Source organism: Patella vulgata, chromosome 4, assembly GCF_932274485.2.
Source record: "Patella vulgata chromosome 4, xgPatVulg1.2, whole genome shotgun sequence".
Taxonomy (NCBI): Eukaryota; Metazoa; Mollusca; class Gastropoda; family Patellidae; genus Patella; species Patella vulgata.
The window spans coordinates 28287748-28303088 of record NC_065882.2 but is presented as its reverse complement, the minus strand read 5'-3'; the positions used below and the strand labels follow the sequence as shown (position 1 = coordinate 28303088).

The following is a 15341-nucleotide window of genomic DNA, read 5'->3' as shown; positions in this document are numbered from 1 at the left end:
AATGGTGATGTATTTAAACGGTTTTTAAAATCGGAAAAAAATTGTGACCTCTAGAGAATCTGGGGCCATAATCCAGGAAGTTAAGTTCAGGTATCCGTGATTATCAAAAGGAACCAAGATCTTAGTGTGTATTGGTGATATATTCACACGTTTTTTTTTAAATCGGACCACAAACTAAATATCTATGGGTTATAAACATGTATTTCAAGTTTCATCGAAATCAGATCAAAATTGTGACCTCTAGATAGAGGGCTCACAACATTGATTTACCAGATGTTTACACTATTTGCGTACGAGGGGCGGCCATTTTGTCCGGCAGTTTTGACCTGATTTTCACGAAATTCGACCTCAACAAACATTATGGTGTAAGGGTCATATATTCGAATGGTTTTTTTTAAATCGGATAATAATTGCGACCTCTAGAGGGACCACAAGCTAAAAACGTGATTTTTCGTACAATCATAGGCCATAATTCAGGAAGCTACGATCCGATCTGCGTGAATATTGAAGGGATCCAAGATCTTTGGGTTATAAACTTGCATCTCAAGTTTCATCAAAAACGGATCAAAATTGTGGCCTCTAGAGGTCCACAACTTTGATATACGGTACCAGATGTTTACACTATTTGCGTACAAGGGCGGCCATTTTATCCGTCAGTTTATGTCCGATTTTCTTTAAATTAAACCCAGACAAAATTATGGTGTAACGGTGATATATTGGAATGTTTTTTTAAATCGGATTATAATTGTGACCTGTAGAGGGATCACAAGCTAAAAACGCAATTTTTCATACAATCAGGGGCCATAATTCAGGAAGTTACGATTCAATATGTACGAAAATTGACAGGAACCAAGATATTTGGGTTATAAACATGCATTTGAAGTTTCATCAAAATCAGATAAAAATTGTGATCTCCAGAGGGTCCACAACCCTGATACACAATATTTTGACACTATTTGCGCACGAGGGGCGGCCATTTTGTCAGTCAGTTTCGGTCCAATTTTTACGAAATTCAAACTCAACCAACCTTAGGGTGTAACGGTGATATATTCAAACGAGGGGCGGCCATTTTGTCAGTCAGTTTCGGTCCGATTTTTACGAAATTCAAACTCAACCAACCTTAGGGTGTAACGGTGATATATTCAAACGTTTTTTTAAATCGGATAAAAATTGAGACCTCTATAGGGTCCACAAGCTAAAAACGTGATTTTTCGTACAATCAAGAGGCCATAATTCAAGAAGTTGTTCGATATGCGCGAATATCAAAAGGAACTAATATCTTTGGGTTAAAAACATGTATTTCAAGTTTTAACCAAATCAAATAAAAATTGTGACCTCTACAGTGTTCACAAGCTATAAACATGATTTTTCGTACAATCAGGGGCCATAATCCATGAAATTAAAGTCTGATACGTGCCAATATCGAAAGGAACCGAGATATTAGGGTGATAAACCTATATTTCAAGTTTCATTGAAATCAGATAAAAATTGTGACATGTACTTGTAGAATATTCACAAACAATTGTGGATGGATGGATGGACGGACGGACAGACGGACAGGGGCGACGACAATATACATCCACATGAAAATGTGGGCGTATAAAAATCCACAGTGCATGTGTGTGACAATTGGGACTCCTACTGCCATTGGTTAATCTACCACTGAGTTCTAAATAGGGAGAACTACATGTACATGTATGTAAATTAATACATGTAAATTAAGTTCCAATATTGTACATGTATGTATGTACATGTATAGTAAATGATGAATAAAGCCCTGGATAGTTTTAATGGAACATGACAACTGATACATGTAATTATCAAAATTACACTGTTTTTACTGTTATTGCCAAGTTAATAATAAATAATAACAATTCATAATCATATCATACACTGGATGTCAGCTGTTTCGTAACCTGGCTGTTTCGTACTTAGTTCAATCGTACCTCACATGAGCCGTTTCGTACTTCACTTCGTACCTCAAATTGATTCGTACCTTTTCCTATGTTGTTGAAATCAGTTAAAAGAAATTGAAATAAAGGTGAAACGATTTGATCAAATCCAACGGCTACGCTACATTTATATTACACAGCCTGCCCAATAGTAGTAATTCACATACATTTATACTAAAATTGCTTCAGCATTTCACTAAATTTACATCGGTTACAATCGAAAGCCATTTTCATGCAGTTGGGTTTCAATAACAGAATTACCCTGTGACAGCCTATGACCGTATATACGGTCCATGATATAACAGATCAAAGAAACGTGTACGCCTATCTTCACACGTAGGCACCTTTTGGAGACTTGATTGCTGCGTTCTGTTTCTAGGCACAAATAACCCAACCATATCAGAAAGCATGCAGTTTCACCTTACAATGAGTTAAATTGATTTTGGAATTCTTAGTATATTCAATCGTTTTTAATCGCTTTAACAACCACCAATAAGTTGTCGTCAATAATCACAAATCACAACTCACTCAGCAGAATGGGTTCAATAATCAACCCCAGATTAAATATATTTTTCAATCGTTTTTTAAACTGCTTTAACAATCACCAATCAACTGTCGTCAAAAATCACAACTCACTGAGCAGAATGGGTTCGATAATCAACATCAGATTTAAAAGAAAGGCAGGTAATCGTTTATTATTTCAATTTCTTTCAACAACATATAGATTTATTTTAATTTCTTTCAATTCATTTCAACAACATATAGGAAAAGGTACGAATCAATTTGAGGTACAAATCACCTGTGTATTCTAATTCTCGTTAGGCAGCCATTTTTATAAATTTTGCGCAGCCTTTGGATTTAGGAAAAGGAACTAATGAATTTGAGATACAAATCTCGTGCATATTCTAATTCTGGTTCGGCATTTTCAATTTTTTTCAACTGATTTCAACAACATAGGAAAAGGTACGAATCAATTTGAGGTACGAAGTGAGGTACGAATGAACTAAGTACGAAACAGCCAGGTTACGAAACAGCCTGCACCCCATACACTTTATCACAAAACTATTACTTTTAATAAGGATTTTCACAAACCTCATATGCCCAGGTACACTGTATCCCTGCATATTTTCTTACACATCTACCAATTTCTACATCTTCATGAGTAGTATAGAGATTGGCAAGACAATCTCCTACATGAGGTGCCATTCTACGCAAAGTTTCCCGACTAAAAATCATGCCAGGACCACCCATACAAAAGTTTTCAGTTGCTAACAGACTGAGACGTCCCAATTCTTCCTGTTTCCCAACACCAGCCTGTCCTATAAACTGTGGTTTTGAACTATTTATTGATCGCAGAAACTTTTCTAATTTATCTCCTTTAATGAATACATCGTCATCTGCTCGAACAAACCATTCATAATTATCAATAAAATGATCATGCATATATTTTAACATCATAAATGATTTCTTCTGTGGTGGATAAGAATCATCCACACCAGGTAGTGGCACAACAGGTACTCCATAACCTGATTTAGATCCTTCGCTAGAGAAAAACATCACTTTTCCATTGATTGAGTTGACCCATGTTCTAAATGCTGACAGTCCTCTGGTATCAATAAATTTCTTGGCTGTCATGATTCCCACAATGACAAAAGTATCTTTTTTCTCTTGGGGCTTTCCCTGTTCATACGGAATGTCTATAGCCTCTCCCGATGCACCACTTGGGCTATCCATTTCTGGAAAACCACATTCTGAGATTGAATAGGGACCCAGTATGGTGCCTTTTATCCAATTTCCGGTCAGAAGACCAAAAAGAAGACCGAAAAAGAAGACAGCAAAATTAATTGTCTTAAATCCATATTTTCTTCTGGCCATAGTACTTGATAATTTGCCATTCATCGGTCTAGAAGCCGGAATAATACAATAAAACTCAAACATCTGAATAATCCTAAGTTATAACTCTAAATCTCAACTAAACAAAGTTTATAAAAATTTAAACAACGTTTCTATTTACTAACTAGTCAATATTAAAACTTCTACAGTAACTTCCAAGTTTCAGTGTTAAATAAATGATAATATCCACGTTTCTACACAAAAAGTGTGTAGATAAATTATCCTCAGGTTTAACAATTCCATAACTTTTCTTAACTATTTCTTGAGCACAAGCATGACGAAATTAGTCGGGTCACTTGTACACCACTCTCAAAAACCTGCCCCCTTGTCCTTATAGTAATACTGGATTTAGCCACGTTCTGTGTCATTATGTTATAACTTATTAAAACAACTTCTCGGCCTTACTTCTTGCACCCCCTTCGAAGAATGAGTTATTTCAAACATGTAGATGGACTAGACATCCTCTTCCCATCCTAATTATTTTAAAACTTTTATAAAAGTTGTAAACGCCCGTTATTGTATCTATCACTAAAATGATCGAAGCATTGACCTGCATGAATGAATATTTAGCGGTCTAGTTCACAGACTATAAAGCGCTTGTCGTCACGTCATAAACAAGCAATCACATTCAACATGACGTCACGTGGAATCCTCCGGAGTTAAATAAAAATAAAAGAACAGGCGAAGTCTTGCGAAAAAAAAAATACTAATTTTCTTTAATAGATTTTAAAGCAAGCCGAACTCATTGCAAATAGAATAAAATAAGAATATATTTTTTCTAACTAAATAAATCTCGTAAACGAGATTAGCAACATGGCGACTGTGTTGCGGGCTGCGAAGAATTTCCATAGCTGAACGAGGAAAAAACGATTAAATTAAAACACATCAAACAATCTGATACCGTAATTACCAGTAAACTACTGTACTACACAAGTAGGACCTGAAAAATATATGCATTACTCTTTATGACAGTAATATGAAAGGAAAGCTGCACGTTTTATTGGAGAATCGTCGATGCAAACAAAAATGGCGACCGGCTTGAACGAGACAAGTGTACAGAAGAAATTCGAGAGCCTAACAGGTGCACAAGACAGTATACAAAGTGTTTCTCTGTGGATAATACACCACAAGTCTGAGAGTAGTGTTTTGGTTAATATCTGGTTAAAAGTGCTAAGGAAGGGTAAGTAAAAAATATGCCTTTTAAATTGAAAGACATAACTGAGAACAGTGCCAGCAGACTCTCACACTCTGCTGGGGAGACTAGCAAACATTACAAGGCAGTACCCGAACCCGGGCAGTTTTTATTTTTGTCATTGATTAAATAAGTGGGAAATCCGTAGGAACAACTAATGCAATTACAAGTGCTATAGGTCTCTGCTGACATAGTTCAGTAACCGTCCTATCCTATTGTCGTATTGAATCCTTGTCAATTTCGACAACTTTTAAATTTTACTGGGCAACTTTTTACTGCTAAATAGGATGGCTGATAGGGATGTGGGTCAGTTCATCCCACAACCGTTTCACCCCGGGCTGTTTCATCCCAACCTAATTTTTTATCGGGCTGTTTCATCCCGGGCTGTTTCATTCCCCTTGTTATTATAATAGCAGTCAATTAACTGAGTTGTACTAACTTATCGTTAAATAAACTGTTAAACACTTACTTATTGTTAAATAAACAATAATGTATGGAATTAATAAGTTTTACTCGTCGATTTTTGTTGATTATCGATCACGACCGAGATTAGTTCACTGCTGTATATTCGTATTGTTTATTCGTATTGTTAGTTAATTGCCATTATGATTTTAGATTAGTTCACCAATGTTTTTGTAATAAAGTATACTCGTATGTATTGTTTGTTAGTTTATGATGTCTAACATCATTTATCTTCTTTATAAAAAGGTATTTTATAATTACATATTGACAGCTTAATCACTCGCCAAATGGGCTCTATACGTATTATCAAATAATCAACTAAATTGCGCAGGAGCCCCTTTTAAATAAGACAAATTAGATTGATAATTAATTTTAAAACTAATCGTTGATTTAATTTCCGTACACGAAATGAAACTAAACAATTCCAAATATAAGAATTCATTTAGAATACCAAAATGTGAATCGTAACACATTGTTGTCTAAACTGTGTGATAAATGATAAAATAAATCGTAAATCAATGGAACTTGTTGTAAGGTGGACATTGCATGCTTTCTTTTAACGTTGGGTTTTTTGAGGCGCCAGGTACACTACAGTGCTGGAGTTTGGGACTATAATCGCTGAACACCGCGGAAAAACACTCTATTTCACGGTGGAATCTTGGAGAATCACTAGCGAAACGGCAGCTAGCCAAATCACCGCGAAATAGGGTGTTTCGTGGTGAATTATGGTGTTTCGCGGTGAATCGCTTGAGTGCCGATATCATCCCGATGTAAGCATGTTGACGAAAAATGTAATTTATTTTAAGTTGAATACAAGATATGTTAACCGTTGGTGAGGCAGCTACGATCGTATGTTTTATTTCTAACACACTGTACAGGTATAACGTGGTGCCACAATGTACGTGTATGCAAACAATGAATAACTTACAATTTTTTAAACGTATCATTTCATCTTATTGGCTGCTATCAAATCCAAACTTTAAATTATATTCGATGAGATTTTACACATAACTTCATTACTCGCAGCTTCAGTTAATCCAAATCAATCAATTCATAAATCACAGTGCCATACATGTAAATCACTCCGCAATTCGGTTAATCGTACGTCACGTGGTCAGAAACGCGCGAAAACATAAGATGTTGGGTTCGACACGGGGACTATATATTCTTACGCTGTGTTACTTGGCGAAAAGTATTTAGCAAATCTTGACTGTCACCGGTATATGATAATAATGTATTATGACGTATTAAAATAATATGGGTGGGAGGGGGTACACTGCGAAAGTCACAAAAGTGACAGCGCCATGTATTTGTTATTTTACTGTACATTTACATGCATTCAACCAAGGGATATTCTTACGACAAATATCCACTGTGACAATATACATCTACTGTGTGCCGCTCATTTTATTTCGGTGGAAGCGGATATTAAACAAAGCCATTTCACACATACACAGACGTGTACAATACATGAGCATGTCATATATTTATACAATGGCCACACGTGTGTTAATTCTCGCCTTCACCCCGTTATAATTTACTTATTTTGAGAACAAACCACCAAGCTAACAGAGAAAGGCTTTCGACAGGAAGCCATTTCATTCTTTGAATTTGACCCATTCAGGTGGTTAATACAATGTAATCATCAGATACAATACTAATGTTAAGCAGGCTCTTTACAAAAACAAAGTCTGGCTCCCTAAGAAAACATCCCTTTTCAATTCTTAATCGCGGCTACAATTGATACACTATTTGTTTTAATTGTTGTTTTAATAATTGATAATTGTGTTTGTTTAAATATGCATCTGCTTTCTTTGAAATAATAAAGCATTATGTACTTACCCGTGGTATTGTTTCATCATGAAGCCCATCAAAGAAAAACAATTAAATTGTTGATGTAATAAAGATAAATATTTGCTAATATGTACTTACCGGCAGCGGCCATTCTTAAGCTATGAATATACTCATCTATAAATTATTCGCCTCTTTGTATTGTGATTTAATCATAAATAACATATTGTCCGTATTATATTTTTAAAATGAATAAATCAAGCCTTATAATGCAATTTAATTGGTCCGAGTGGTTCTTTGGGTTTGTCCGAGTAGCAAAGATAAATATGGGTCCGATATTATGCAATATCGATGCGGGTTCAACCCTGAAACTTGCGTATTCACCGTCTAGTATAACTTTTGAGCTTCTGATATATCTAGATTTTAAACGCAAACATACATGTATGTATAGGCTTATAGATTGCAGCTACACAGGGTACATGTATATGCAGTAGGAAATCGACAAGTTGGACGTACAAAAGAATGGAATCATTCAGAAAGTGTACTCAAAATAAGTAAATTATAATGGGGTGAAGACGAGAATTAACACACTCGTTTAGGACTTTGAATTTTGTCTAATGGTTTGGATTGTTCGTACTTGGTTTTATTTTATTTATAAATATATGAGGCGCATGTAATGTACACGTATGTGTGTGTGAAATGGCTTTATTCAATATCTGCTCCCACCGAAATGAATTGGGTGACATAAAGTAGATGTATATTGTCACAGCGGATATTATTCGCCGAGTAAAACAGCGTAAGAATATACATGTAGTCCCAATCTTTTGCCGCGTTTCTGACCACGTAACATACCGTTAAGTGACCCGCGGAGTGATTTACTGTACATGCTGTATGAATGACTGATTTAGATTAACCGAAGCTGCGAGTAATGTACACGTATGTGTGTGTGAAATGGCTTTATTCAATATCTGCTCCCACCGAAATGAATTGGGTGACATAAAGTAGATGTATATTGTCACAGCGGATATTATTCCCCGAGTAAAACAGTGTAAGAATATACATGTAGTTTCAATCTTTTGGCGCGTTTCTGACCACGTAACATACCGTTAAGCGACCCGCGGAGTGATTTACTGTACGTGCTGTATGAATGATTGATTTAGATTAACCGAAGCTGCGAGTAATGAAGTAATGTGTAAAAGCTCATCGTATATAATTTAAAGTTTGGATTTGATAGCAGCCCCAAATTGACGGATTACATCTAAGTTATAGACGAAGATGAATTGATATGTTGAAAAAATTGTAAGTTGTTCATAGTTTGCATACATTTTGGCCGGCGTTATGTATGTATAAAGTGCGTTGGGGAAAAAATCCTAACCGATACAGAATGCCGGTAAATGTCTTCCTGAGATTACCTAACTCATTTGTTATTCAAACCGGCCTGTACATTATACATGTACACGTTTCCCGGGAGCCTTACTATATTACAACTCCTTTAATTTATTATAGACAATATTAGTTCGACCCTAGCTTAAGGTAGGCTCGGGAATTCCTTGCGGGAAGCACGGCAAAACACGATGTATTCTTATCGAAACACGGTGAATTCCTAGAGAAACACGGTGAATTCCTAGAGAAACACGGTGAATTCCTAGAGAATCTTAGAGAAAAATCGCCGCGGAATCGAGCGAAATTTCACCGTGAAATCTAAGAGAATTCCGAAAGTTTTTTTTCACCGCGTCGCGGCGATTTTGGTCCAAAAAATTTGGGAGGAACTGTAGTCTGAACAACTCAAGATAACACGTGTCGAAATAGTGGCTACGTGCAATTTTATTCTTTGATCTGTTCTATCACTGGCAATCCTGTTATAGTGAAACAAACTATTCATGATAAAATTGCATTGACATATTGTTATTGGTATTAATGTATCAATAAAATATTAAAAATTCATGTAATACCGGTTTTTAAATTTGTGGGATGAAACGACTCGAAATAAGTGGGATGAAAGGACCCGTGTAAATTTGGGATGAAACAGCCCGGGGTGAACCGGTAGTGGGATGAAACGATCTGCTCCCGGCTGATAGTGGCCATGTTAAATCTCACCCTTTTCATAACGCAACAACACGACATCATGACACTATTGACGCAATCACATGACACTTTACTCTGTCGTATCATCGTGTCAATTTTATCGTAACGTCGACTTGTCGGCTTAGTCTCTTTCTACAAGTCACAAAAATACAGCTGTACTCATTACATCATATACAATGTAAGTAGCAGATTAGATAAATATAAATAATAAGACTCGTGCAAAAGAAATAATAGAAACACGTTGATTAATTATTTGTTTTCTTAAAATAATGAAGATTTCAGAAGATTTCACATTGGTTTTATTACAGGGTGGGAAGGGGATTGTAGAAAGAATCAAATCGGGCCACATTCTTTAAAATCACTGCATTAGTGTAGCACACCACCCCAATACATGTAGTTGCAGGAGAGGATTTTTATGAGGTGCAGAAAACGATTCACAGCTGTTATTGACCTTATCGCATATTCACCCGTTTGGCATCACTAATGGGATTGAGGCCTAGATGATTAAAAATAGGCCCAGTATTGCCTTCAACCAGGCCTCGAAATGTTTAAAAAAAGCTACCTGTCGCAAGCGACAGATAGCTTTTCTTCATACCTGTCACTTCAGTAAATAACCTGTCACTCTCAATTATCAAAGACCAATCACATGACACATATCCATACATGTAAGTACACACACACGCTCTTAAATTGTTTATGTCTTGACGTACATTGCTCCATATAAACATCGTAATATGAAACATTTTTATTTCTTCAACATAGAAATGCCAAAGAGTTCTTGAAAGTTGGCGAATCGGCTTTAGCTGAGTGACTCGAAGATTCGTACAATTCTATCATCTCACATCTGTATCCACGCGAATTCTGCCAAGTATCATGGTACCAAACTTGCGTACTAAATCGAATACTTTGCCGTTGAGGTGTAGAATTCAGATTTTAAAATATCCGTAATACATTGATTATCAAAACACGAATCACACCTGTGCATGCTCCCGTATTTACATGTACTGCGTGCGTAGGGCAGGTAGCGCCCCCTGTAATTCCTTTCTCACATATCCTGTCTATATTTAGGCTACAAATTATATTTACATGTATATATGAAATATTTTTCCGGTCTAATTATTTGATTTTGTAAATTTTCTTATAAATTATTCATTGCCTTTATTTATGGAAATTGTTTTAAACATTTTAAATGATTAAACACTCCAGGCAATGAGCCGTGTGCATTTCCATCCCAGCTACCACTATATTTACTGTGGTGGCATACCTACAATAGAACTATTTTAGGTGACCTGGGGTGCGTTTTAATTTATTTAGATATAATACTTCATATGCTATAAACTAGTGTCAAGCAGAAGGAAACAAGCGTACATGTAGATGGTGTGAAATCCATAGTTATAAAATTATCTACTTTCAAATTGTGTGAGTAACTGTTGCCTACGACAGAGCGAAATGTAAACAGTGCAAATGGCGGCTTTTCACAGTATTTCCGTGCTTAATTCTTGCATTTAGAAACGAATAATTAAATGTACGTGACGTGGACGTGAGTATTGTGGTCTTAAGTCAATTTACTGAACATCAAGTAATATCTAGTCCACACTCTAAAAGTCTAACACGCCCCCTCCCCCACGTCTCTTTTTTCGTTTTACAAATAATTTCAGAATCAATAAAATGGTATCAATGATGTTTGATACGACTGGAAAATAATGTCTAAAATTGATTAAACAACATAGGGTAGTAATGAGAAATATTACATTTTGAATCTGTGTCAATGATTACGTACATTTACCCAATAGGTTCCTTGCAATGGATCATCATTTAACTTGAAAACAAGGGAAGCAGTCAGTCGATCGAAGAAAAAAGATTTTTAAAAAAAAACATGTTTCAATATGACAGTAGTGGTTTCTCTCATGCAGGGCTGCCGACAACCAGTATCGCAGCGCAATTTGCGATACATATTTTGTCCGTTGCTAACCAAAAATTAAAATCTAACGTTTTTGATTCGCAGTTACTGCGAATCATCAATATGCCTGTCATTTTGGATATTGACACAAGAATAATCCACATTTTGAAGACTAGAAGGCTTACTCAACACTTTCAACGTGTATAAAATGTTGAATAAAATTTTATAAACAAAACTGAATTCTCCGTGTGACATTTTCTTCTCGAACTACCAGACACAATACTATATAACACATAACTCATGAATAGGGACTATTAAACCGGAAATAGGGAATCAAGTAGTACCACTCACGTTGCGAGACATCAAGTAATTATATCATATTCATTTTGAAAGAAATAAATCCAATGTATCCCCCACGTATTGTAAATAAAATATAAAAAAATAAATACATGTTAACGTATTGTAAAATGATAAATCAAAGTAAAAATTCCCGTAAAACATTATTGTTTATATCGTGTGTGTCTAGTTAATCGAGGTGTGTCCGATTGAAGAAAAATAGTAATACACGATAAAAAGCAGACGAAATTGTTTTCTAACGAAGATTTCTAACGTAACAAAAAAATAACAATTAAAATGAGTGGGGCTTCGGAAGTCACTGTCAAGAATTGGCTTCAGACATAAGACCTAACTAAATTTCTATATCACATTCACAAACTGTCACAAGTACTTGTGGCAGTGCTAAAAAATCTAAGAATAGTCAGAATGGAATCTAATCATATTTGTTATGAGCTAAAGTAATATCTTGTTATTTAGGTGTTTTACATTGAAACTGAAAAACTGCTAATCAATTTTTAAATTTGCTAATCAAATTTGACGAAATTGGACTTTTTGATTAGCAGTGCTGCTAATCAACTGTGAAAAATTACCGACAGCCCTGCTCTCATGCATATACATCCGACGGTGTCATCCTTTCTTTGAAAGTAATAATTGTTCCAAATTTGACCAAAGTCCATCTAGATTCGCAGCCTGTACAGAGCGTTGGCAGATAAAACTTGTTTTCAAGTTAAATGATGATCCATTGGAAGGAATATATTGAGTAAATGTACGATACAGATTCAAACTTTAACATTTTCTATTACTACCCTACGTGTATGTTGTTTAATCAATTTTAGGCATATTATTTTCCAGTCGTATCAAACATCATTGATACTATTTTATTGATTCGGAAATTATTTGTAAAACAAAAAAAAAGAGACGTGGGGGAGGGGAGTGTATGGGACTTTTAGAGTGTGTTCATAGTTGAAGGCAATACTGCTGGGTCTATTTTTAATCATCTAGGCCTCGATCTCATTAGTGATGCCAAACGGGTGAATATGTGATTAGGTCAATCTGTGAATCGTTTTCTGCACCTCATAAAAAACCTCTCCTGCAACTATTGGGGTGGCGTGCTACACCAATGCGGTAATTTTAAAGAATGTGGCCCGATTTGAGGCTTTCAACAATCCCCTTCCCACCATGTAATAAAACAAATGTGATATCTTCTGAAATCCCTTCTAAACTATCGCTCTAGTCATCTATAAGTATTGGTGGGTGTCGTACACGAGGAAATGTATGATAACATGATCGTTACCTCCCGACACCACTTCTTATTCAAGGAAATAACATAGCTAATTCACTTTGGTCCTGCTATTGTAATTCTAGATTTTTTGAATATAATAACGAATATAATTCACTTTTGGGCGCAAAATGTTTCATTATTTTGAGAAAACAAATAATTAATCAACGTTTTCCTATTACATGTATCTCTTTTGCAGGAGTCTTATCTTTATTTTATTTATCTAATCTGCTACTTATATGATGTAATGAGTACAGTTGTATTTTTGTGACTTGTAGAAAGAGACTAAGCCGACAAGTCTACATCTCGACGTTACGACAAAAATAACACCATGTTACGACAGAGTAAAGTGTCGTATGATTGTGTCAATACTGTCGTGATGTTGTGTTGTCGCGTTATGAAAAGGGCGAGATTTAAAATGGCCACTATCAGCCACCATAGCTAAATGTTCGCGTGTCAGTCCCTGTAAATGCCTGAACAATGTAAATGAACACCTTTCAGTGAGAAAATAAAAGCTTACTTACATGTACCTCGCTAGAACCAGTATTAATCCAACAAGTTAGATGTTACTCTTTGATATTCTGACGACGTGACACCTAACATCCGAACAGTGAAAAGCTCATCGCAAAAGTTGATAACTAGTTTACTTCTTTAAGCCGACGGTAAAATTCATAATTTTCAGTTATCTGCACTGCTAACACATTAAACTTGCATATCATATCCATCTATTTTCCACAAAAATTTTTTTGCTGTCTATTTTAAGAGATTTCACAAAAGTCTTTGTCGATAACCAACAACACAACATGAAACAGGAAATGACCTACATTGGCAAAAGGTGAAATCTGGCAAGGTGCACATTACGAACGGAATTCTTTAAATGAAACAAAATCAATCAATAGACTATAATTTGAAGGCGATCATTTTAAATTTATTAATAATTTTTAGTGATGGTCTGATTATCAGTTTCACCACCAGTAGCCTAATTGGCCGATGAGTGACCTATTACTATTAGAAGACATTTTGCCGAAGACTCGGTCAGCCAAATACCTTTCTTCATAAAATATTATTCAAATTGTGAACAAATCATTTTGTTACTTGAAATGGCACTCGGTGCTTTTATTTTAATTACCGCGTGTGTCATACAAGACACTATGCTTAGATATTTTCAACTCTATAAATAAAATAGAGGAGGCGAAATAATGTCACGTGACATTGACAAAGACAGAAGCTATCATAATCAACCGTTAGTGATTAAACATTCTACGAATGGCAACAAATTTAAGGTTTTATATTGTAATCAACCTTAAAAAACATTTAATAAATAATAATCTTGATCATACAGCCTATGCTAGAAATTAACCACGGCATATCCAGCAAAACTGTCGTAAAAGCTGAAGCAAACACGGACTGCTACGATAATAAAAATAGCCTAAATTGCACCATTGTCCATGTGTACACGTATCAAAAATGTATGCCTTTTATATATGTACATGTATGTCATAAAAGCTGAAGCAAACACAGACTGCTACGATGATAAAAATAGCCTAAATTGCACCATTGTCCATGTGTACATGTATCAAAAATGTATGCCTTTTATATATGAATGCATAGGTCATAACTTTTTCGCGGTTGGATTTGGAATTAGGTCAATAATTCATCGATGCAAGATTTAGTCGTAAATATTGTTCAGAGCCTACCGTTATAATTTAGTATTTCATGCCCACTTTCTAAAATAGTGCCCTTATTATAGAAGGCTATGGCACATTGTGGGAAATTTTATGAATTAATTTTGGTTATGGTTGGCATGTGATCGCAACCACAGGAACACCAATAACTAAAAGTTTGAAAGGAAAACAAATTTCGATGACTTTATTACTCCACCAAAACTCTTTAAATTTTATACTTTATGACAGTACCTCAATTAGAACCAGATTAGTTGACACATTAAATCATTGTACGAGCCGTTAGTCTATGTACGAAAATAAAAATTTCACGTTCCATGATGGAAAATGACAACAGTACACATGTATATGTTAAATATGAAGAAATGCAGTGGTGCCCTGGCAACTTATTTTAGCTACGGCATTATAAATTTTTGGTGCCGTTGCAGAAGAATCATAATTTAAAGCACTTGTCATGCTCTAGGCCTACTATTTAAATCATAATTATTAAGTTCTCAATAGATATTATGTATTTTCAACTTTGTCATTGTGTCAAGAGCAACCTAATTATTCCTTCAATAAACATCATCGTCGTTGATTCCTTATATAAAATCTCTACCAACACGGTACATACGCAATCCATGGAAATATTGTACAAATATGCACTTCGTTTCGCGTAAAACAAGGGTCCTCAAATTTTAATGAGTAGGATATGACGTCATAAAGAGGTCAAACTTTCTCAATATGGCGACTGAAAGAAATGTTGGTGTATGTGATATTGGATAAACCT

The 15341-nt window shown here is 35.3% G+C and overlaps 2 protein-coding genes across 5 annotated transcripts in view; one reads left to right on the top strand and one right to left on the bottom strand.

Annotated features, from left to right (window-relative positions):
- LOC126819642 (chondroitin sulfate synthase 1) overlaps positions 1-4447 on the bottom strand; it is a 74525-nt gene extending 70078 nt beyond the window's left edge. For all 3 annotated transcript variants that reach the window (XM_050547783.2, XM_056100359.1, XM_056100360.1), the window contains exon 1: positions 3045-4447. In XM_050547783.2, coding sequence (XP_050403740.1) covers positions 3045-3890 — 846 coding nt within the window. In that variant the 5' untranslated portion in view covers positions 3891-4447. The remainder of the gene's footprint in view (positions 1-3044) is intronic.
- Positions 4448-4659: 212 nt separating this feature from the next.
- The window catches only part of LOC126819639 (regulation of nuclear pre-mRNA domain-containing protein 2), an 89794-nt gene continuing 79112 nt past the window's right edge, over positions 4660-15341 (top strand). For both annotated transcript variants that reach the window (XM_050547778.2, XM_050547779.2), the window contains exon 1: positions 4660-5025. In XM_050547778.2, coding sequence (XP_050403735.1) covers positions 4860-5025 — 166 coding nt within the window. In that variant the 5' untranslated portion in view covers positions 4660-4859. The remainder of the gene's footprint in view (positions 5026-15341) is intronic.